The 23,762-nt window shown below is 51.7% G+C and overlaps 1 protein-coding gene across 1 annotated transcript in view; it reads left to right on the top strand.

The window, feature by feature from the left end:
* Window positions 1-251: 251 nt before the first annotated feature.
* Window positions 252-23,762, top strand: part of KCNK5 (potassium two pore domain channel subfamily K member 5) — a 40,059-nt gene continuing 16,548 nt past the window's right edge. Inside the window, exon 1 of the mRNA XM_007972719.3 lies at window positions 252-1,087. Coding sequence (XP_007970910.3) covers window positions 902-1,087 — 186 coding nt within the window. The 5' untranslated portion in view covers window positions 252-901. The remainder of the gene's footprint in view (window positions 1,088-23,762) is intronic.

The raw sequence follows: 23,762 nt of genomic DNA, 5'->3' as shown, positions 1-23,762 counted from the left end.
GTGAGAACGGGGTGAGACGGAGGAATCACGAGTGGGTGGCTGGATTAGTTCCTGATGTCCTCTGACTCCCTACAACTTCTTCAGCCCCGTTCTAACCCCCTTCCTCAGGCTTATAGGAAAGTGTGTGGAAGAGAGACACGGAGAGACTGAGCATGAGACTTTTTTGGAAGAAACATCAGTAAACGAAAATAGAATTACAATAAAAATAACCAAAGCAATAAACTCTTGACCTCAGTCACAATCATTTTAGTTAACACGCCAGCTCTAATAACAAACACGAGACCGCAACCCCTCGGGCACCGCGGGGCGTGCAGGTCTGGGCGGGCGGCGCAGCCTCCCCTGGCGGCTGACCCCGGGAGCGCCGGGAGCGCGAAGCCTCTTCCAGCGCTCACCTCGCGCTAGCTCCTGCGCTCGCCTGGCTGCTGGCGCGGGGAAGGGGCGGGGCCTGCCTGGGCTCCTCCCCGGTCGGAGCCCGGAGCCGGAGGGGGGCAGAGCGCGCCGGGCGCTGGTTAAAGAGGCGCGCGGAGGCGGGAGCGGCTCATACAGCTAGTGGAGCGCGGAGGAGCGGCGCGTGGAGAAGCGGTCCACGTGTCTTCCCAGAGTCCAGTCTGGTGTTCCTCCCGCTCCTTACGCATCCGCGGTCCAGGGCGCCCCTTCAGCCCCCCTGGTTTTCGCCCACCCCGGGCCTCGTGACTGGGGCCCCACGCAGCTCCCCGGGCTCCGTTGGCCAACTTGGCCGAGAAACTTTGTCCGGGGAGCGGTGCTTGCTGGGGGGAGTACCGGGCACTGCGCATGCGGAGCTCCAAATTCAAACAGCTGTTTTCAGAGGCTGGAGGGCGGGCGGACTGGGAGCAGCTGGGGCTAGGAGAGGCTTTCTCTAGGAGGCGGCTGCTCGGGAGCCATGGTGGACCGGGGCCCTCTGCTTACCTCGGCCATCATCTTCTACCTGGCCATCGGGGCGGCGATCTTCGAAGTGCTGGAGGAGCCGCACTGGAAGGAGGCCAAGAAAAACTACTACACACAGAAGCTGCATCTGCTCAAGGAGTTCCCGTGCCTGGGTCAGGAGGGCCTGGACAAGATACTAGAGGTCAGTCGCCGCCTGTACCCCCATATACATCTGAAGCTGGCTTAAACTTTAGGGGGCGCTGAAAGGAAGACCCCTTCACAGCTTTGGGTGACCCTCAGTCCCTGTGGAAGGTCCAGGGGGTGATGAGAGAGCATGTCTCGTCATGGATCAGGCTTCGAGGATCCGTCGTTCACCCGAGGGACAGGGGGGTCCCCCAAGCGCGGAGACTCTTTGGAACTTAGTTTGGCCAGAGATAAATTGGAGTTGATTCCCGGGTGAACTGGGCTCCAGAGTGTTTCAGTGTGGGTGTGACGGTACCTCCCTCCTTGGAAAGAGGCTGTGGGGCGGATAAAAGCGTTTATCTTTCCCTGGAGACGCTCCCGGAGTCTGGGAACCAAGCCTGGTGCCATCCCCTCGTGTCTCCACTTCCCCGCTCCAGGGCCAGTGCCAAGCTTGCTAGGCTTTTCTTAAGAAACGTGAACCCGGCAGAGCGGCGGGAGGGTCCCCCAGCCCGAGCCAGGGCAAAATCTTCCCGCCCCCAGCAGGGTTCTGGAGAGGAGCTGGGGGCTCTGTGGGGCCCGAACCCGCGGGATGAGGGGTGGTGCCTGGAATGCTGGGGACGCGCTCAGGCTTCCGGGAAGGCTTATCTCTCGGAGACATCCTTCAAGGGCTTGGAGTAAAACTTTGTGAAAGTAGCAGGTTGCACAAACGAATAATACCCGGGTAGTCCGTTTGCGAGTGGGTAGGAGAGAGTGTGCGGAATTGGGGTGGGTGAGGGACTTCCCTCCGTGCTGGCATTGGGAACCGCTTATCTTCTGGTGCACAGCCCAATGGGTGACATTGACCTCACTTAGGATAAAAGGGCTGCCTATCCTGGCTGAGACTTTGGGGCCAATTTGGGGACTGAGGCCCTCTACACCAGTTTCTCGAGGGCTCAGCTTCATCCACCAACCCTTCTTGGCCCGCTCCCCCGGTTGGAATGACCAGGACCTGGGTGAAAAAGTTCTAGAATGCAGCAGGTGGGGAGTGGGGTAGATTGTCCAAGGTGTTCTATTGCTCTTAGGGTGAAAGATGCCAGAAAGGAGGTCTGATGAGCAACGTTTAGTCTATAGCAGCACCCAATACTTTATGCCTATCTAATTGTCGCTCATTTTCCAGCCTCTGTTTCCCCATGTGAGAAATAGGAATGAGCCTATCCTCCTCATTCCTTATTTCTGCCGTGCACTTTTAGGTTGGAAGCATTTGGAAAACATCAAAACCTTGTCCCCAGATCGATGGGCATCACACAGATGAGCATATAGATGTTTGCTGGCAGCGGCGTGTGGGGAGACTTGTCCTCTGAGGGGTCCCGTGGAAGGGGAGGTTTAGTCCAGCAGGCTTAGTGTTGGGTTTTAGTGGAGAGTCTCTTGCCCTGTAGCAGTTTCTCGGGTAGAGGCAGATGGGAGGTGATGGTGGGGAGGATAAGCTAAAGCAGGTGGTTGGTTGGTTTACCTCCTAGCGGCAGGAGTCCTGGCATGAAGAGTCTACACAGCTTCCTTCTGATGGGTATCTACCCTGGGGGGGGGGGGTGTTATGGGGAGGGGGTCACTTTATGATTTCCCTTGAGGAAACAATTCCTCTAGAGAACAAGTTTTTGTTTAGTTTGTTACAGGGCTTTGTTTAGAGGGGGAAGAGGGCAGGCAAGGATGATAAAGCCTTGAGCTGCCCTCGTAGTGTTTCCCTCTAAGCTGTTGCTCTAGCACTGCAGGGGAAGGAAGGAAAGAATTCAAGGCTAAATGTGGGAAAATAAACTTCAAAACACAAGGAGAAGGGAAAGGCGGGTGACGGGTGGTGGTGGGGTGGGTCCAGGGGTTAGGCAGCCGGGTGCAGCTGGTGGTCATAGCTTTGGAGGCTAGACGGCTTCTTAAGGTATTTAAACAAACAAAATGCCTCTTAGCAATCCTGTTAAATCTGTCAACATTTACCTCCCCCCCCCCCCCCCAAAAAAAAGTAACAGGCAGGTAATTTTTAGAAAAAGGATTTCGGCATCAAGCCAGTCTGCTTTGGAGACGATTATAGATTAGTTCTTGAACAAGAAGAGCCCTGTCCTCACCCCTGGCCAAAAAAACTCCCAAACCAACCCCGACTGGGGAAGTCCCCTCCCATCATAGGAAAAACCCAAGAAATGAAAATGGACAAGTGGAAGCATTTGCTGGCATCAGTTTTAATCTGCAGAAATCTGCCTTGCTCTGCTTTCTTGTGACTTGGGGTACTGCCTCAGGCCTCAGGATATTGTTTTGAGGAAAAAGGAAAACTCAAAAATCTTCTTTCCCATCTGGCTGCTTGGGCATTTTCCACCTGAGGCTCTGTGTTTTAGCTGGTTCTGAATCACCTTGGAATCATGAAGGAGCCCCTAGCTAGGAATTCCTGGGGTAGGACAAAGATTGTTGGAAGAGATGGGGTGCAGTCTGGGTTGGGGTTTCTCTTACCCTGGAAGTTGTGTGTGCTCTTTCAAATGTGTGAGAAAGGGAGTTAAGTCACCTTTCTTTAGAAATACCCGCCGAATGTCAGGTACTTCCCTCCGCTGTAGTTGAAGTGAGGTGCAGACTGACTTTCAAGTGCTCAGTGACCCGCCAGCCTGGAACCACGTGATCGTCCTCTTTCCTGCCTTCAGAACCATCTTGAACCCCTGCTCTCAAGCAAGATCTTTGGTGACTCATTCTCCAAACCTCTTCCTAAATTGCAGAGACTCTTATAAGGGAAGTTAACATTTACAGCAAACCTACTCTGTGTTGGGCATTGTGGGTGCTGTTATCCTCATTTTATGAGAGAGGGCACGGGCTGGTTTTGCTATCTGGCTCAGCCATTTATCCATCAAGCCGTGTAACTTAACTTTGCCTTCCTTTCCTCATCTGCAAAATGAGTGTTTGGTGAGGCTCCAATAAAGTAGAAACATTAGGCAAGATGCCTCTAAAAAGTGAACAGGTCTCCTGACCCTAGCATTTATTGAGGAAGGCAGCTTTACCTACCTGCCTTATTTCAGTATGTATTCAAGTAAGCAAGCTGAAGCCCAGAGAAGATAGAGTGACCACAGGGACACCACAGGAGGCACAGCCCGTGGGGCGGGACGGGGAGGGGGAATGACCAGGCATTCTGCCCCAGGAGCTTGCACCTCCCTCTTGGGCCTGTGAAGATTATTGCTCTGTGACTGAGCTTAGGAAATTGGTTCAGCTGGACGCTGATCTGCTGGAAAATTCTATTTTCTATTTCCCCTAGAACAGGGAATGGCATATAGGCGTCTCCTGTGTTGTTGCCTGGCTGACCCAGCCTCTGTTACTGAAGTAATGTATCAGTCCACCCCTCTGCACTTCTCATTTCAGAAGTCCCCAACCCCCGCCCCACCAAAAAACAGTGGGGTGGGATTGAAGGGGAGGAGTGACAGCCCTTCTCAACTTTCTGCCTCTGGTGGGCAGTGATCAGAAACAGGAAGGATTTGAGAGCCACCATGCGCCAGACCACTTTGAATAAGCATTTTATATACATTCTTATTTTAATTTAATCTTGAAGACCACCCCATAAATGAGGAAAATTAGGGGAAAAGGTGACGTAACTTGTCTGGGATCACATAGAGCAGAGTCAGGTTTCAAATCTAAGTTTCATGTTTCAAAGTACGTGGAAATTAGCAAGCATTTATTAATCCACCATGTGCCAGACACTGGGCAAGACTCTCCGAATACAAAGAATTAGGCTGGGTTCAGAGCTGCTGGACAAAAGGATACATAAACCCACTGGGAACAAGACTGTGGGTGTGGGCTACCGCAGAGGTTTTCAGGAGGTCACTTACGGAGGGGCTGGTCCAGCCTGAGGGGTTAGGGAGGGCTCTCAGGAGATGATCTCAAGCCAGAGTGGGGTCCTGGATTAGAAAGAGCAGCTAGGAACCTGGGAGGTCAAAGCTGCAGTTAGCCTGGATTGCACTACTGCACTCCAGCCTGAGCGACAGAGCAAGACCTTGTCTCAAAAAAGAAAGAAAGAAAGAAAGAAAAAAAACCTAACTGGGAAAGGAAGGGAGAAGAGACTCCTGCAGAAGACGGAGACTGGCCCTTTCTCCTAGCCTGGGGAAGGCAGACTGCGGGCTTCTTGCTGTGGCTCTAGAGAGTCCCTTGTCTCCTGGGGGTGGAGTAGGGTTGCCCTAGGTCCTGCCCTCTGTCTAGCATCCCAGACCAAAGTCCAGGTTTTGCTTGACTGCTCATATAGCTGACCTGTTCCCAGAAGCCTCTTGGATCCTACTGGCCTCCTTCCTTCCTAAGCTCCAAAGTGCTTTCTTGTGTTCTATGGTTTTCCACGTGTACCTCCTTTCATTTTCTGAACCCTTTGGACTGGTCTATACACACTCCAGTCCAAAGTAGTAAGGCTAGTTCCAATTTTGAGGTTCTGACACTCTTTTAACACCAGTCCTGCTCCCCAGATTTGAAAAATAAAAACATGGAATATATGACAAAATTACATGTGACCAAAATATTTAGAATGGGGTACGTTGAATTTTTTGGAAAGCTGAGGGTTACTATGAACACCCTCTTTGTCTCAAGCCTTGTTGGAAATTGTAAAATGCACTGGTCCACTTCACTGCCTTTGTAAGTAAAGGGAACACAATAGCTCTTTTGGTTAGGGAGGATCTTGGAGGCCTCCACATCCTTGGGTCCGAGCTTGAGTTCTTACTGGCTAGAACTGCAGAAGTGGAAAGTGGATAAGCTGGTTTTTTGAGAGGAAATTGAAGAGGTCCCTTCCTAATGGCTTGTTTCTTATTTATGTTCCACTCGAAAGTTGAGGACAGCCAAAAAAAAAAAAGCCTTAGTCTGCCTTAGTTAACTGCTCTGGTCAGAATTTTTTAACAGTGAAAGTGAATGTTTATTAAATTGCTTTGAGAGTTTTACTAGAACCCTTAGGATGATTACAGATGGCACAGTAATAGAGAATTACGGAGGGCAGAAATTAGCAAGTGTTGAAAGTTTCCAGTGGGGGTGGGGGATGCAAAGGAGGTGATGATTGTTGCTTTTAAATATTTTCCTGGGGTTTTGCCCTATTTATAGTCTGGCGTTTAAAAGAAACACAATCCCCCGGTTTTGGATGTTGTGCTTGACTGGCCCTGACCTTGGGCCAAAGGCTTTCATCTTGAACTTGGCTGTTTGCTAGCAGATTGGGCTCAGCCTCTGAACTGTGTGTGTGGTTGGTGGTGGTGGGAAGAGGGAGAGAAGTGCAAGGTTTTGGGGAGCAGAGGAGCCAGACCCCTGAGTGGAGCCTCCAAGACAGTCTTTGTCCAAATTGGGATGCTGTATTTGCATGGTGCTGCAAGAACCAGTTGGCCAGAACTGGGGTGGTACAGAGAAGTGAGGTAGGAGACCACAGGAAAGCACACGAAATAGGTTTGTCTCCTTCCAATATTCCTTTTAGGGATTGGAGAAGATGGAAGCAAATCTCTTTGAAATTTCGTTGAGTCCCCAGGGACCTCTGGAATAATGCAGAAGAGCCCTTGCCTGTTCCGTTCTTCCCAAGGATGGCTGTACATGGAGAGAGGATGTGCTGCCCTCATTAGGGATCTTTCTCCAGCTGCCACTGTAGGGCCTTGGTGGTGTTGCTGAAGGAATCACCATCCAAGCAGTATGCCTGATGGTTGTGGGAGTGGCCTCTGAAGCCACGCCATAGTTTGCTTAGAATAGTGTGTGGCACGTCATAAATGCTAAGTGTTAGCTGCCATTTCTGCTACGCCCAGATATTCCTATGCTGCAATGGAACGGTCCCTGCACAGGTGTGGTGGGAATCTCATTGGTATCACAAAGAATCAGGAAGATCTTCCTAGAATAGAGGGAATGTCAACTGAATTTTTTAAATGCAAAAAACACAGAAACATATAATTTACCATTTTAGCCACGTTTAAAAGCCCAGCTCAGCAGTATTAAGTAAATTTACAGTTATGAAACAGATCTCCAGAACTTTTTCATTTTGCAACACTGAAATTATACCCCCTTCAACAACAATTCTTCCCCCTCTCTACCCAGCCCCTGGTAACCACCATTCTACTTTCTGTTTCTGTGAACTTAACTACTTTAGATGTCTCCTAAGTGGAGTCATGTAGTCTTTCTTTTGCTTTGCACAGTGGTACAACCACTGTGAAAAATACTATGGAGTTTCTTCAATTAAAAATAAAACTACTGAGTGATGCAGTGATCCTACTTCTGGGTGTGTATCAACCAAACTTCTAAAGAACTGGAAACAGGATGGGGATGGTGGCTGTCTCTTGCCCGTAGCCCTTGGGGAAGTGTTCTGCAGGATGGACCCACCAGGCTGTAGCCACAGGCCAGGGAGGTGAGAGTCACATGACTAAGCTCTTCTGTGTTGCCAAGGAATTTGAACTCCATCGAAGTTTTGCATTTTTCAAGTAGGGGAGGGAACAACATTTCAGAAAGTTTCCTCCACAGCCATTTACAGCGTAAAAGAAGTGGAACATTCTACTCTAACGACTTTTCTGTGGGCTGATGCCTTCACTCTGTGGGTGTTCTGATAAGGACACCCCCTCCTTCCTCTCTCCTGCTGATGTGATGTAGTGTGGGTTTTCCCAGAAAGCCCGTAGAACCTACAGCCCCCAGAAAAACCCACTGACCTTCACACTCTAGTTTGAGCCCCACTGGGAGGTCCAGGTCTGGGTCCCTGGCCCAGCTAAAGACATTCCCTCTCCCGTTTGGTGACCTTCCCAGATTGCATCTTCGCTGACCCTTTATGTAGAAGTGGGGGTGGTGTGCTCCAGCTGTAGCTCTGTTCAGCTGCCTAAGGCCTCTAGGTTTCTGGTGAGCCGTTATCCCAATCTCTGGACCTCAGAGACCTGGATACCGTGGAGTTGGAAACACAGAAGGGGCCCTGCCTACTGGCTATCCTTTCTGCGCTTGGTGAAGCCTCAGATATTGGAGAGTCTTTAACCCTCTGGAGCTCGGTGCAGCTGAGGAAAGATAATTGGGCTGCAGTGATAAAATGAGAGGAAATAACAGTCCAGAGTGCTCAGTGGTGGGTTGTAGATGGAAGAGGCTGGAGAGATGGGCAAAGGTTGAAGGGGCTGGGGGGATTCATTTTCTGTTTTCTGAGGCCTGTAGCCAAACTCTTTGGCCTGTGGAAGACCTGGCTCCAAACAAAACACAGCCCCTGCCCTCAGGGGGCCCCTAACCTGGAGGAAGAATAGTAAGGAGCTGTTACCAGATTGATGTTGGTAAGTGCACCTGGGGGCTCCAGGTGTGCACCAGGGCAAGAGATGAATTTTTACTCCTGCACTTAGAAGAAGGCAGGCTTGAAGGGTGAGTGGCATGGGCAGTAGCCCTGTGAGCATTCTGTGGAGTGCCTACCAGCTGTCTCCTTGAACCAGTTCTGTGGGCTAGGTATTGCTATTCCCATTGGACAGGAAACCAGAGGCCAGGTGACTTGCCTAGGTCTACACTGCCGGGTAGAGGACTGAGATTCAATCCCCCTTGTTGACTCGGAGCCTTCGATCTTGTCCATAAGTGGAGGTGGAGCCAGGGGCTGGGAGCGACGGACTTGGTCAACCAATAGTTACAAGCACTTACATGGCCCCAGGCTGTGGGAGCCACCGATGTGCATCATCTCATTGTGTCATGGCAGCCACCCTCTGCAGTAGGTGCCATGATCAGCTCGACTCACAGTAGAAGCAACAGAATGGACCATAGAGGTTGAATAACTTGTCTGAGGCTGTGTAGCTAAGAAGTGGAAGGATGAGGTTTTGAACCCAGAGCTCACACTATGAACTATTCTCTTCTGTGTGACGCTACCTTGAAGGTGGGAAAAGCAGGGAGCAAAGCATAGAGGCAAGAAAGTACAGGGCATATGTGGTGTCCTCAGAGTCTTAGGGTGCATGGCGCTAAGAGTTCAGGATACTGAGCTGTGTGACCTCATTGAGCAAGTCATCTCATCTGCGAAATGGGATAATAGTACAGTATGTCCCTCGTGCCCATAGAATCTATGTTAACATGTTAGCATGTTTGGCACAGGTAACAGGTGACCGGCTACGTATTAGCTGTTCCTGTACCCAGTTCCTCTGTGTACTCTGTCCCTGACACCACCCTGCAGGACCCACCATGCAGTGAGCTCCTAATCTGGGGATGGGGACAAGGGAAGATGATAAAACCCATCAAGTTTCCCCTAGTGGAGTCAGTCACCCACTGTTTTCTATTTCCTGCAAATTAACCACCTAAAACTGTTGATGGTCAACACCTAAAAATAGGGATGGTTTCCTTCTTTCTCTGTTCTAGCAGGGCTCTGCTCAGTCCTGGCTTGTCCCAGGCCTTGGTTAAAACTTTTCTGGAGAATTCCTGGGACCAGATGGTCTCACGGGTGTTCTCCCTGGCTGATGGTTACCCAGGGTCTGGGATCAGAGCTGGGCCCTCACTCGGGGCAGACACTACCCGCCTCCCCTCTCATCTTCGATTGGCTTTGAAATGTGCATTCTTTTTCCTCTCCTCCATCTAAATATTTGGGTTTCCTGCTGAAATATTTAGGCAGGGATGTGTACTTATGACTGTTGTCACCTCTCGTGCCCCACTGTAATCTGGCTGCAGCTGCTTAGCTGGGCCTCTCCTGTGAGCGGGGATGCTGGTCCCCTGAGTCTGGGAGAGAAGCTGTGCAGGGCAGCTGGTAGCAGGACCTGCTTTGCTCAGTGGTGTAGTCTCCAGTCCTATAGGGTTGCCAGGGGCCTTGTGGGCCACATTGGGTGGGGAGGACACAGCAGAGCCCCCTTCCATTTGTCCGAGTGCTTCCGTGCTTGGGGCTAGGGATAAGGAACCCTCATCTGAACTACTGTGTAGGAAAAAACTGATTCTAACCTGGGTTCTACTTTTACCTGTAAACTGATTTATGCTGTGTGCCTCTGGCCAGATTTTCCCTTTCTGGACTCATCCATTCATTCAAAAAGGCTTAGAGTGCTAGTTAGGTCCAGCTAGACCATTTGCAACCTTCGTGGGCAGTGGCCATGTCTTCCCAGCCCTGGGCCTGTGTTGCCAGGCCTGGCTCTCAGGATGCTCAGTGAGTGTGTGGATTTCAGTCCTGCTCCGTTTGTTGTGTCCGTCTGTCCGGCGCTGTGCTCAGCTCAGGGGGATGCCAAAAGCTGTGTGTCCCTTTTGGTTGGAAGTCTAGTCAGTGTAGCCAAGCCTCTTGCAAGGTCACAGCAGAGTGAATGAAGCCAGGTGCCCCAGGCCCAGACTCTGGTCCTTGGTCTCACAGGCTCTAAGTCGTGGAAGGAGTAGGGGTGCCATTATTTTATTTTTTTATTATTATTTTTTGAAACAGAGTCTCACTCTGTTGCCCGGGCTGGAGTGGAACCTGGTTAAGGACCAGCATTCAAGTCACACCTGGGATTTAATACCACCTCTCTGCCTTTACAAATTGTGAGGCCTTGAGCCCATTGCATCATCTGAAAATGGAACTAATTATACCCACCTTGCAAGAGGAAATGCCTGTAAGACTCACTCAGTGCAGCTTCCAGCTGGAGGCAGCCTTCAAGACCAGCTTATTGTTATCCTCTCCCCTTTGATGGAGGGACTTTACGGAATAAACTGCTCTCCCTGCCTGAGTCTGTTTATCTCCAGGAGCCCCCTCTTCTTCTTCCCCTACCCCCATCCCTTGTTCCATCAACTTTTCCCAAATTCCTTTCCCCTGTGAAATAAGGCCCAGGCAGCAGAGGTCAGCAAGAGCATATTGAGCAGGTCTGCCCTTGGTGCTGGAGGGGAGCCGTGGTTTTTGCTTTCAAGGAACTTGAGACAGAGCAAACCATCCAGTTCCTCATTCAGCAGATATTTTACTAAGCACATACTGTGTGCCCAGACCTGTTGAAGGACTGCTCCAAGAGAATGAGCCCTGGTCCCTGCCTCTCTGTGGAAACCAAGAGGGCAAGTGGATGAGCTGGGGTAGGAGAAAAACACCTCCTGGCCCCTTCCTTGTGGAGACTTCTTTGATCTTCAGAGGCTTCTGAGAAGCGGAGTTGGCGGGGAGGCCCACAGTGTTTGCAGTGGAGAAGGGCAGCTCCCTAGCTGGGGGCACCTTTGGCATGACTGGAGCCTGCACCACTCCAGGGGGAAGGAGCAAAAGTATTTGCGGGGTGTTGCCAGCAGCACCAGGTACACCACCCAGTCCTCTAAGACGCGTGCAGCTACACAGACTGTGCTCATGTGCACCCCAGCCTGCCCTTCCCACGGGTCTCTGCGGACCCATTCTTCTGAGACCTTCCTTCTATGACTTTGTGGGCCTGACTCTGGGAGGTCTGGCAGCCAAATGGATGTCATCTCCTTTGCTGGATGGGGATGCCAAGGCCTGGTGAGGATTAGCTGGGGGCAGAACAGTCTCTAGAACCAAGTTCAGATTACTCTAACAGCACAGCCTACCCAGATCCAGGCCTTTCGTCCCTGGGCCATTCTTACTTTATTTCTAATCCCTTTTAAAATGGCCTTTAGGCTGGGCACAGTGGCTCACGCTTGTAATCCCAGCACTTTGGGAGGCCTGAGTGGGTGGATCAGGAGGTCAGGAGTTCAAGACCAGCCTGGCCAACACAGTGAAACCCTGTCTCTACTAAAAATACAAAAATTAGCTGGACGTGGTGGCGGGCACCTGTACTCCCAGCTACTCAGGAGACTGAGGCAGGAGAATCGCTTGAACCTGGGAGGCGGAGGTGGCAGTGAGCCAAAATTACGCCACTGCACTCTAGCCTGGGTGACAGAGCTAGACTCCATCTCAAAAAAAAGGCCTTTAAGTCGAAAAAACTCTTGATGGTATTTTGGGGTTCAGACTACTTCTACTTACACTAAACTGGCCTACCTGATTTCCTAACCTGCCCCAACACACCCCTTCCTGTGATCTTGAGCACCAGCTTCCCCTCCCACTAGTTTCCCAGATAAGAGGCCAAAGTTGAAATTGTGTTGAACCCCAGGCTGGGAAAGGAGGATGTTTTTCTGGGCCAGCCAGGGCCTCAGGCAGAAAGGATCTGCTGCCTGCCTGCTCCCCGGGGAGTCTCTCCAGCCCTGGACTTTGCTCCTCCTGCGTCTGCACCTAAGGAGCTGTTGGCTGGTTTCTCCAGCCTGTCTTGGAGGTTGGCAGGGGGTGGCTCATGCTCTGGGCACCACTCGTGGCAGCAAGTCATAAAATGTGAGGCCGAGGGAGCTTAGTGGTTATTTAACTGGCCTCCAGCCTCCTGAGTCAAGGCCCAGACCTTGGGAGGTTATGTAACTTGCCCAAGGTTACTCTGCTCACCAGGGGTGGGGGAAGTACAATAAAGGAGCAATTAGAGCTAAGTGGGGCAATTAGGGAAGGCTTCTTGGAAGCTGTGCCCCAAAGAAAGGTGATTGCCACATCTCCTAGTAGGGTTTCCATCAGATCACTGCCCCAGCAGTCAGGGATCCTGATAGTGAGATCGTGATCTCAAAACTCAGAAGACCCTCCAGCATCTCCTCTTTAGTTCTTAGACTAAACCAAAGCCCTGGCTGTGGCCCTGAGTGATTTGAACTCTCCTGCTTGTGTGTTCCCGCCTCTTTCTGGACCCCTGCCGTTGATCCCAGTCAGCCACACTACAGACAGGAAACTCCAGGGTCCAGCTCCTAATGGAGGAGATTCATTCTACACCCCTGCACACGAATAGTGTTTTTGTTTGTTTGTTTGTTTTTTGAAATGGAGTTTTGCTCTTGTTGCCCAGGCTAGAGTACAATGGTATGCTCACTGCAATCTCCCGCCTCCCGGGTTTAAGCGATTCTCCCGCCTCAGCCTCCAGAGAAGTAGCTGGGATTACAGGCATGCGCCACCACACCCAGCTAATTTTGTATTTTTAGTAGAGACAGGGTTTCTCCATGTTGGTCAGGCTGGTCTCGAACTCCCAACCTCAGGTGATCTGCGTACCTTGGCCTCCCAAAGTGCTGGGATTACAGGCGTGAGCCACCGCACCTGGCAGTGAGTTTCAACTTTTACAAAGAACTCGACGTTCGTATCCACTGATGACAGAAAGGACTTTGGGAGGTGGTAGCAAGGAGAGTCACACCAGTCCCGCATGTCAGCCATAATGGGAGCTGCCGTGGCCTACATTGTCTCGATTTCCCAACAACGCTAAGTGACAGGCACTGTGGGGAACCTAATTTTGCAAGGCAACTGAGGCAGAGGGTAACTTAGTCGAGGTCACAGAGCTACTTAGTGGCTTGAACCCAGGCCCTCTGAGTCCAGAGCCAGAGCTTTGCGTAGAGGCTGTCGTGTCCTAAATTGCTGCCAGTCTTTCGAATCTTGCTAGGCTACAAGCTACTCCTTGAGACTGGGTTTTCCACACACACCTCACTCTCAGCACCCAGGAAGTGCCCCGTGCAGGTGTTAGCTGGCCCCCCTTTGCTGCCCGGCTCTGCACTGTTCAGTCTTCTGGGTTCTGACCCCAAATTACTGCTGTTTCCTGACCACATCGACCATATATAGTTTTTTTGTTGCATTTTGTTTTGAGGTGGAGTCTCACTCTGTCACCTAGGCTGGGGTGCAGTGGTACAATCTCAGCTCACTGCAACCTCCACCTCCCAGGTTCAAGTGATTCTCCAGGCTCAGCCTCCTGAGTAGCTTGGATTACAGGTGTGCACCACCACGTTTGGCAATTTTTTTTTGTATTTTTAGTGGAGACACAGGTTCGCCATGTTGGCCAGGCCAGTCTCCAACTCCTGACCTCAGGTGATCTGGCCGCCTTGGCCTCCCAAGGTGCTGGGATTACAGGCGCGAGGCACCACGCCCAGCCCCATATATAGTTTTGTTTGACATTTTGGCTACATAAGTGGGTGCCACAGCTCAGAGGTGGGACTGTTAACTCAATCCCCAGCCCCTCCCCCACACCTATCCGGACAGCCCCAATAGGCCCCTGACTTTTGTTGAGTGCTTCTAACCCCTACTGCTTGACAGGTCTGTGGTCAGGGGACCCTGAGACTAAAACCCCCAAGGAAGAATCAGGTAGTGGAGATCTAATTGCCTCTTCGCTGTGTTTCTGTCTGACCTCCCAGTCAGCTAAACCCATGCTGTGTCACATCCACCCGCTCTGTTTCCCTAGGGTTAACCTCTAGCTGGACTCTGGTCTGCACCTTGGGAGGGTATCGCTTTAGTCTTGCCCACATGGTTTGGAACAGGTTATTCTGTAGCATGCCAAGGACCTCAGGGCGGGGCCCTTTATGGATGTTTACTTTGGCTTGGGTACCCTTTGTGTCTAATGCAAGATTCCTGCTCCTCTCATGCCCCCGGTGCAGGAGGGAGGTAGGCACCTATTCACAGACTCTCTGGAGGAGAAAGACGTCCATCCCCTACCTTCCCTATCACTCCTGTTCAAATAAAATTCTCACCTCCCGGGCAGTGGAATGCATCCTGACAGTGTTAGCTTTGGAAGGGTGCCCTTCTCTTCTCAGCATCCCTGCCCCCTTCGGAGCAGCGAGTGGAAGGGCTGCCTCTCGCCAAGGGGATAAGTGCTGAGTGGGCGAAGCGGGGCGAGCTGAGGCAGTAGTGTCTTGTCAGCACCCCCCGGCCTAGCAGGAAAAGGGAGGGTGTCCTGATGAACAGCTTTTCAACACCCCACCTCCCCCATCTCCCAGACTCTAGCCTCAGCCCTGCAATCCACCCAAGTGCATGGCCCAGAGAGTTGCACTCACCCAGAGTTGGGGGACTAGAAGACAGCTGAGTCCTGGGCCAGCTCTGCTGATTTGCTGTGTGTTTAGTCCAGGTCACTGCACCTCTCTGAGCTGAGCACGTGTTCAATAAGGCCAAAAACACTTAGTAAGTGCCAGCTGTATGCCCAGTGCTGGATTAAGGTTGTGGGAATGAATTACTGGACATAATTTCTGCCTTTGAGGTTGGTGGGGCCATACCATGGTGGGAGCGGGTCACCATGCAATGCATATTATGGATTGAGTTGGGGTGGGGCATATTGTGAGGGCCTGTGTGCTTCAAGGTAGAAAAGTTCCTCTAGGCTTGGGCTGTTTAGGTGGCTCCCCTGACCCTGGCCTGGGGGTTACCTCCTTTCTAGCTCCATTACCCTCTAGGCTCCTCTGCCCCGGGTCAGAGGACATTGCATGGGGGCTGTTGCCTGGTCTCCACCCTTCTCTCCCCTCCCTCCCTCCCTGCAAGCCCTCAGTTTGTACCTGATTGGATCCAAAACCTAGCCCCAAGCATGAGGGTAATTATTAATGAATGTCCTGACCCATGAAGCCGTGTTTCTCTCTCTCCTTTGGCCTCTCTCCCAACAGCCCCCAAACCCAGAGGCAGCACCGACAGAGCCCCCCCTCTGCCCTTCAGCCGGGCCCACCTCCTGGGAAACAATCTGGAAAACTGTCACTAGCCCCTGCAGTGGGTGTCCTGCCGGGCCAGATTCTCCCCCAAGCCAGCAGATGTGCTGGTGCTGACCATACCCCTCTGCCCATCATCCATGCAGTGCCTTCCTAGCTGGTCACACTCTGCTCTGTTTAGACAGGTCAATAGGTTGCCTGGTAAAAGCGTGTGTCAGCATTGCTCTGGGAGTATGTCTGTCTAAACCCAGGACAGGCTCCCACAGCCGAGGCAGGTACTTTTGGGTCCTGTTCTAGAAAGTTCCTGTCACCACCAACCACACTGGAAATTCAGAGTTCACAGAACTGAGTTTTGGCACAGCCTCTCTTTTTGGAATGCTCTGAGACTGAGAGCTGCTGCATGTGGTCAAACCCTCCATCTCCACCTACCCAGTGTTGGGGTTATTGTGTACACATCTTTTTTTTTTTGAGACAGAGTCTCTCACTGTCACCCGGGCTGGAGTGCAGTGGTGCGATCTCATCTCACTGCAACCTCCACCTTCTGGGTTCACATGATTCTCCTGCCTCAGCCTCCCGAGTAGCTGGGATTACAGGCGCACACCGCCACACCTGGCTAAGTTTTTTGTATTTTTAGTAGAAACAGGGTTTCACTATGTTGGCCAGACTGGTCTGGGACTTCTGACCTCGTGATCTGCCCACCTCAGCCTCCCAAAGTGCTAGGATTATAGGCGTGAGCCACCACACCCGGCCTATGTACACATCTTAAAATTTTCCCTAGACTCTAAGCTGCCTGAGGCCAGCTTCCCACCTGTGTATACACACTCTTACACCCCTGTTCCCCACTGCTCTGCACACAATTTAATCGGTGCTTACTGAATTGGTGGGCTCTGGCTTGTGGCATGGGAGACCCTTTGACAGGCTGGAATAGGGACCTGGTGCTTCCATTTGGTGTTTCTCAAAGTGGGCCTGAGGCACGAACCAGACTTCAAGTTATACAAAAGCGAGATGAGAGGGTGCGGAAAGCAGGGAGATGCAAGTTAAAGTGTGTGGTTCTCTCCGTTAGTATTGAGTCATAGAAACTCAATTTAAAAACAGAAGCCAGGCAGGGCTGAGCTGGGGAGACAGGATTATTGATGACTTTTTCTTTCTCTGCCTCTCACATTTTCTGTAATGTGCTCATGTTGCTTTTATAACAAATAACTCAATTTTTTAAGGGATAAAATATATGCATGTACCACTAGCCACTTCCACACTGGTTATTTTTAATGTATGAGGTATACAAACCTCTGGTTTTAGCTGAACATACTCTGAAAACCAGTATCACTTCTATAATCACTAAAAGTGTGTAGCTGACCCTTCGTATCTGTGAGCTCCAAAGGACTGGCTGTGGGACTTGAGCACTGCAGATACGTGTATCCACAGGGGGTTTTGGAACCAATCCCCCCCTCAAGGATACCAACCTGGATTGGTTCCTGGGGACTATAGTGAACACCTGACTGGGAGATGCTCTGGTCCTAGTTCATTCATGTCTTTCAAGCCTAGTTCGTTCTTGTCTTTTGAGTCTTTAAATTTAGATAGCAGACTGCTAGCTTCCTGCACAGCAGTGCTGTGGAATGCTTTGAGGAGAAGGACAAGAGAAACTAGGTGAGCCTTTGGTCTGCAGACCAAGTTGGAGATAGGATACCGGGACAGAGAGTCACCGAGAAGAGAGTGTCGCAGGGTCAGAAACATCCATCCGGCTGTTCCCAGTGTGGATCCGTGTCCCACACAAAGGTGGTGTGGTCCGGGAGGGGAGTCCGGCAGAGGCCCATGGACGAGTGCAGCCTTGGACCCAGTGTGCTCTCAGCTCCACCCAGTCCCATGGGGGCCCAAGACTTGCCCCGTCCTTCAGATGAATGGAAAACACAAGCACAGGCAAGACTTGAAACAGCACAGGACTGTGTGTAATCCAAAGTCAGGAATGTGCTATGGACAGTGGCCCATGGCGTGGGTCATCCTGAGGGTCCGGGGAAGGCAGGCTCTGCCAAAGGAGGCTGCAGGTAGGATGTGCTTGATACAGTCTTTGTACTAGTATGGTAGTCATTACCCACATGCCGCTATACAATTTTACCTTTTTGACTTGATATTACTAATCATTACACCTGCTTACTTATTTAATTTTTGAACCAGAATCTCTCTCACCCATGCTGGAATGCAGTGTTGCCATCTTGGCTCACTGCTACCTCCGCTTCCTGGGTTCAAGCCATTCTCCTGCCTCAAGCCTCCTGAGTAGCTGGGATTACAGGCATGCACCACCACACCCGGCTAATTTTTGTATGTTTTGTAGGGACGGAGTTTCATCATGTTGGCTAGGCTGGTCTTGAACTCCTGACTTCAAGTGATCTGCCTACCTCAGCCTCCCAAGTGCTGGGATTACAGACCTGAGCCACCATGCCCAGCCTGCCTGCTTAATTACATTTTTTCTTTTCTTTTTTGAGACAGAGTTTTGCTCTCGTTGTCCAGGCTGGACTGCAATGGTATGATCTCAGCTCACCACAACGTCCGTCTCCTGGGTTCAAGTGATTCTCCTGCCTCAGCCTCCAGAGTAGCTGGGACTATAGGCATTTGCTACCATGCCCGGCTAATTTTTGTATTTTTAGTAGAGATGGGGTTTCACCATGTTGGTCAGGCTGCTCTCGAACTCCTGACCTCATGTGATCCACCCACGTCGGCCTCCCAAAGTGCTAGGATTATAGGTGTGAGCCACCGCGCCCAGCCTGCCTGCTTAATTTAAAATTAAAACTAATAAAATTCAATTTTAGTTCTCCAGTCACTGGCTCCATTTCCAGTGCTCAGTAGCCACAGGGGACTGCGCAGATACAGAGCATTTCCATCATGGGAGAGTTCTCCTGGGCAGTGCTAGAGTATTGGGTCAGAAGCCTTGGTTTCTAATGCCACATCTGGCCTCCCTCTGTGCCTCGTCAGCTTTCGTTCCTGCTGTGGTCCTATCCACTGGAAAACTTGTAAGCACAGCCGAGGTAAGCGCACCCCTTGGACCAGCTGATAGAAAGCATGTAGTTTGTGCAAGCCGTGTGATTGCCTTGCCAGGTCAGTCCTCGTGGACTCAGATTGTTCAGCAGTGGCTCCCTAGGAGGTAGACAGGGCTGTAGAAAGAGAATCCTTTTTCATTGATCTCTGACTTGTTTCCTTATAGTCTCCAGATTCCTTCTAATGGCCTGCACCAGCCCAGCCTCTCAGCCTCCCTACTCTGCAGGGAAGCACCAACTATCCCTCAGCCCTTATGGTTCATAATGTACACCGATCAGGTGATTTTACCAGCTAAGCAGGTATTTCTCTTCTTAAGGTGAAAACTATGTGTGTATCTTCTCACCACAAATCTAGAAAGAATGGAAGAAGGGGGTGGCTAAAATTTTCAGGAGTTTTCCAGGTTTTTTTTAGGGTCCATGGTGGGGGTTGCAGGCCAGGAAAGGTGGAGTAGGGGAAGGGGAGGAGGGCTGAACACTGTTTTTAGAGTGGGTGGAACACCTGACTGGGAGATTGCTCTGGTTCCTTGCTCATTCATGTCTTTTGAGCCTCAGTTCCATCTGTGTTTGGGCTTCTTGCCCTGCTTCATGCACCATTGCTTGGGCTTGAAAGGGGCATGGAGTGAGCTGCTGGAACTGTCCTGGCCTTGCTGTTGGTTTGTTGGCTGCTTTCTCTGCCATCTTCTGCTGTCATGTACCTCTTTCCTGACTGCTGCCTGTCTATTGTTAAACTATGAGGTTCTCCTGGGCAGGGTCTGTGTCTTGCACTTCCTTTATTTTGCCCAGTGCCTGGGCACATTGTTGGTGTTCAGCAAACACTTAATGAATCAGTTGACCCTGGTTTGAGCTGCATTGAGCAGCAGAAGTTTGTCCATGACTCTGGTCCCATCTTTGTTGGGTTAATAGGTTGGGTGGGTTGCCCTGTGCATGGGTCAGGGAGCTGGTGCCTGGCTAGATCTGGCATTTATGGCAGGTGTGCACAGCTACATTTTTTGTGCCTCCAAAGAGGGACATGGCTCAGGGGTCCCTAGGGGGAGTGAAGGTGAAGAGAACCGCCTGTTCTACACCTTGCCCTCCTGTTCCCCTACCCTTCCTGGGAAGTAGCCAGGAGCCTAATTTTACACATGGCGAGAGGGCCAAGGGGCATGAAGAGTACAGGCTGCGTCCTGGCAGTCCACTGCTTGGACAGTTGTTTAGCTCTCAGCAGCCCAGGATGAAGGGCTCTTTTTCAGCAGGCTTGAGGGGAGATGGACCTCCCTGGGCAAGTCTGAGAAGTGGCTGCCCCTGTTACCACTCACTGAAAACCGTTCACAGGGGGACAGGATGCAGCTGTGTAAGGCATAGAGCCTGCTCCCTGCCTGACTTAGAAACCTGGCACATTACTCTCCCTTCTTTCATTGTCCTCCCAGCCGCGTACAGAGCACTCTTACCCCACAACCATGGTCATTTGTAAACACGGAGTTCATGCATCGAGAGCATCTCTAACTTGCCTGTGCACCTGCCTTCATGCTCTCCATCGAGCCTTTTGATCCATAACCTTGAGAATTGATGAGGAGGTGGCATCATTCCCATTTTACAGGTGAAGAAAGCACAGTCATGACTCCAGGCTAGGGAGGAGCCAGTGCTATACAGGCTTGTCTGTCAAATGTTCTTTCATTCCACCAGGAAGGCTGAGGCCTTTTGCCAGAGCCTGGTTGGGTGTTAGGGGTTAAACAGGCTTGGAAACGTCTGTGCTTAGAATCCCAGCCCTTGTGGAGCAGAGAAAGGATGTGTGTGTGTCTGAGGCGTGGCCTCGTTCCTTCTGCCCCTCGCATTTCACAATGGGGCTGTGTCTCAGACTGAAGAGTTTCCATTTCCTGTTGCCTGACTTCTCATCCTGGGCCCCGGGTTAGGGGAGTTGGAGGTTTTTCCAACCCTCTCTCCCCATCCCTCACCTCAGCCTAGCCTCTCTGTACTAGGAGGGCCTGGCAGTACTTTTCCATACCTTCAGCACAAAATGGCTCTCTGTTTCTTAATCCCAGTCACGTCCCACGCCCTAGTTGGCTGGGGATGGATGGTTGGCGGGGGGAAATGCATACAGGGCAGAAGAGGCAGGACGACTGTGCCTGGCTGGCCTCTCTGCTTCTGGCATACCTGGGTAGTGAGGGCAGGGGTAGTGCATGGTCAGGGAACACCAGCCCCGTGTGCAGGCTCCCTCTTCTTTCCTACACTATCTGGGGATCATCTTTGAACTGCAACCCTGTGGCTTCCAAATGGGGGCCTTGGTGGCCAGAGCCCCTAGGGTAACTGATGTGGCCTGAGATCTGAGTCAGGGAGCCTGACTGATCTGAGTAGGGTAATACTCCTAAATACTCCTTTTGCTTTTCTATTTGTTTTATGAGACTGAGTCTCGCTCTGTCACTCAGACTGGAGTACAGTGGTGTGATCTCGGCTCACTGCAACCTCCACCTCCCAGAATCAAGCAGTTCTCCCTGTTTCAGCCTCCTGAGTAGCTGGGACCACAGGCATGCACCACCACGCCCAGCTAATTTTTGCATTTTTACTAGAGATGGGGGTGCACCATGTTGGTCAGGCTGGTCTCAAACTCCTGACCTCAGGTGATCCGCCCGCCTCAGCCTCCCAAAGTGCTGGGATTACAGGCATGAGCCACCACTTCCAGCCTCCTTTTGCATTTTGCCCAGTGATTTTGAGGTTGTTGGGCACTGAGATCTTGCTTTTGTCTCTAATCATGACTCAGTCTTCTGGTGGGGTTTGCGTTCGGGATGTGGGGGTCATCATGGCAGAAAGCCCCCTCCCACCCTGCAAAGAATGCCATCCATCCCAAGATGTCTGTGCTGGTTTGCTGGTAGTTTCTTGTACAATTTATTCCAGAGAGGATGGAGGCCAGCTGTTGTCTGTCTCCAGACGCAGACTGAACCAAAGGAAATGGGCTTGGACTGCAGCCGGAGGGATTTAGGTTAGAGTCAGACAATAAGGAAGGATTTTGGGACAGGTGGTTGGCTCTCAGGAGGATCCTGCAAGGGGCTTTGAGAAGAAGGATGGGGGCAAGATCATGCTCAGAGGCCGTGGTGGATGAGAAAACCAGCTCCTCAAATGAGCTCCTTGGGGTCCCGGTTTGAGTGGGAAGGGGAATGTTGTGTATTAAGCAGGCAGGGAGCATACTTCATAGGGGGAGAGAAACCCAGCGGCCCCACCCCTGGTATAGGATTAATCCCATCTCCTGGTTCCTCATGGGCTTTTCTTTTTTTAATTAATGAAGTGGTTTACAGTTTAATCACTTGATAATCTTAAATTATAATAAATGGGTAGTGTTAATCATCTCTTATCAGAACCTCAGCCCTCAAGGATGGCAGTTACTTATTACCTGAAGCTGCCAGCCACAGGCACGGGGTGGGGGAGGAGGGAAGAGCAGGTGAGGAGGCCCCTAGGTTGGGGAATTTGCTAGGTTTGTCAGGGGAATTCTGAGAGGCAAGAGATGTGGTGGCGTCAGCTCCAACTGTGTTCAAGGGTACCGATGTAACCTAGAGAGACAAATGTGGCACAGGGGTCAGGAGCCAGCTTCCTCCCAGGGAGGTAGGAGTCTGGCGGTATTGGCAGTGGTGAGCCTTGTCCTTAGAGCCCCCAGCAAGGGGGGCCAGGGCAGGCAGATGTGTCCAGGGGAACAGGACTGGCAGCCACCAGGACTAAGGAGCTTCATGGATCGGAGCATCCTTCCTTTCCGCTGCTGGGAGGGCAGGAAAGCAGCAGCATGCATGGGGAGAGCTGGGGCCATCAGGCCTTCAGACACCCAGACATCCCTCAGCTCCTCCCCACCCCTCCTCACCCACCTGCCTCCTTCCTCTGGAATCCTGATGGTTCCAGAGTCCGCAGGGGAACTGACTCACCAGGGCTAGAACCTTCCGGGGGCTTTGGGCTTGCAGACAGGTGGTGTAGGGAGGAGGCCCCAGGGCCTGGAAATGGTCATCAACCCGCACTGTACCTGCATCTGTCTGGGCTCCCTGCATTCTCCAGTGGAGCCAGAGCCCACCATCCTGCCTTGGAAGGCAGGCACACATCTTGGAGACTCAGTCATTCATCTGGCAAATACTTGAGCACCTACCAGAGCTAGGCTCTGTTCTGTGATTAAGGAATGCGTGAGTCTCTCCTTGTAGGGCTCGTGATCTATTTAGCGTAGATAACTAGGAAGCCAGAGAAACAGATGCCTAGTAGAATGTCAGGTAGTGATCAGTGCAGTGAGGTGAGGAGCGGGAGCGGGACAGAGGCTTAGAGTTTCAGGTGTCATGGTCTCTTTCAGGAGGAGACATTGAGATGAAACTTGGTTGAAGTGAGAGTGAGCTGCAGGAAGTCACCTGCAAAGGCACAGGGGGGTGGAGAACTGCTGAGCCGGAGGGACTGGCCCATGCCCGGGACGTGGTAAATGGAAGGAGAGCATTGCTATCAACACCTAGCCCAACTCCCCAGCTCTGAAGGCCACGTTCAGCCGACACAGACCCTCAGAATGGAGGCGTCCTCCCCAAGCCCCTTCTTCTATTCACAGATCAATAATAGTCACATTTACTTTCCTTCCCAGTGCTCATTTCTGGAACACGCCCCATGTGCCCAGCACTGAGCCGTTCATCATTTTTTGTAATCAATGTGCCAACACAGTGAAGCTGTGACTCTTGTTTTCCAGATACGGAGCATTAAGCTCAGAGACGTGATAAGACATGCCCCAGGTAACCCGCTAGTGGATGCTGGAGTCAGGGTTTGGAACCCGGAAGTGACCTTTCCCCTCTGCCGTCTCCCCTGCACTGCTCACAGAGCCCCATGCGTGATTTTTGTGTGGAGGGACTGGCCAGCCCAGCTTGTGTGCCAGTGTAGACCTGGGTTTGGGAGGACAGGAATCAGGCAAGCATGCGAGGGGCAGCCGGGCAGCCCATGAACTTTACCTCCCTCAGGTCATTGGCCTGGGATGGGGAGCTGGTGAGTCAGCAGTTCCCATGGCCTCCTATCTGGCCTGCTCCAAGGACTGTTTTTAGAAACCTTGAGTGGCTGGTGGCTTCCTGTGGCTGCTCCTTGACCCCACCCCAAGGTCAGGGTAAATCTGAGGCATCTGCAGGGGAATGGGGTAGGGAGCGTAGGCACTTGCTTACCCTAACTCGTAGTCAGGTCAGATCCGTGGGTGTGACCACACAGCACAGCCCTTTATCTCTGCTATGTCACCAGTGTCTACCTGCACCTTCCCTGCTGTGCTTTGGTTGGTGTTTCTCAACCCAGTTCCGGGTGGGGAGTAGAAGGCTGATTGTTCTGTGGACGGGGCCTCACCTGCTCTGTGCTCGGTCACCAGCTTGCTGTGTGGCTTCACCATCTTTCTAGCCTCTCTGTAGATTC

The sequence above is a fragment of the Chlorocebus sabaeus genome, chromosome 17 (assembly GCF_047675955.1).
Source record: "Chlorocebus sabaeus isolate Y175 chromosome 17, mChlSab1.0.hap1, whole genome shotgun sequence".
Classification (NCBI taxonomy): Eukaryota; Metazoa; Chordata; class Mammalia; order Primates; family Cercopithecidae; genus Chlorocebus; species Chlorocebus sabaeus.
The sequence above is the reverse complement of the archived record's forward strand: the minus strand, read 5'-3'. Positions and strand labels throughout refer to the sequence as shown.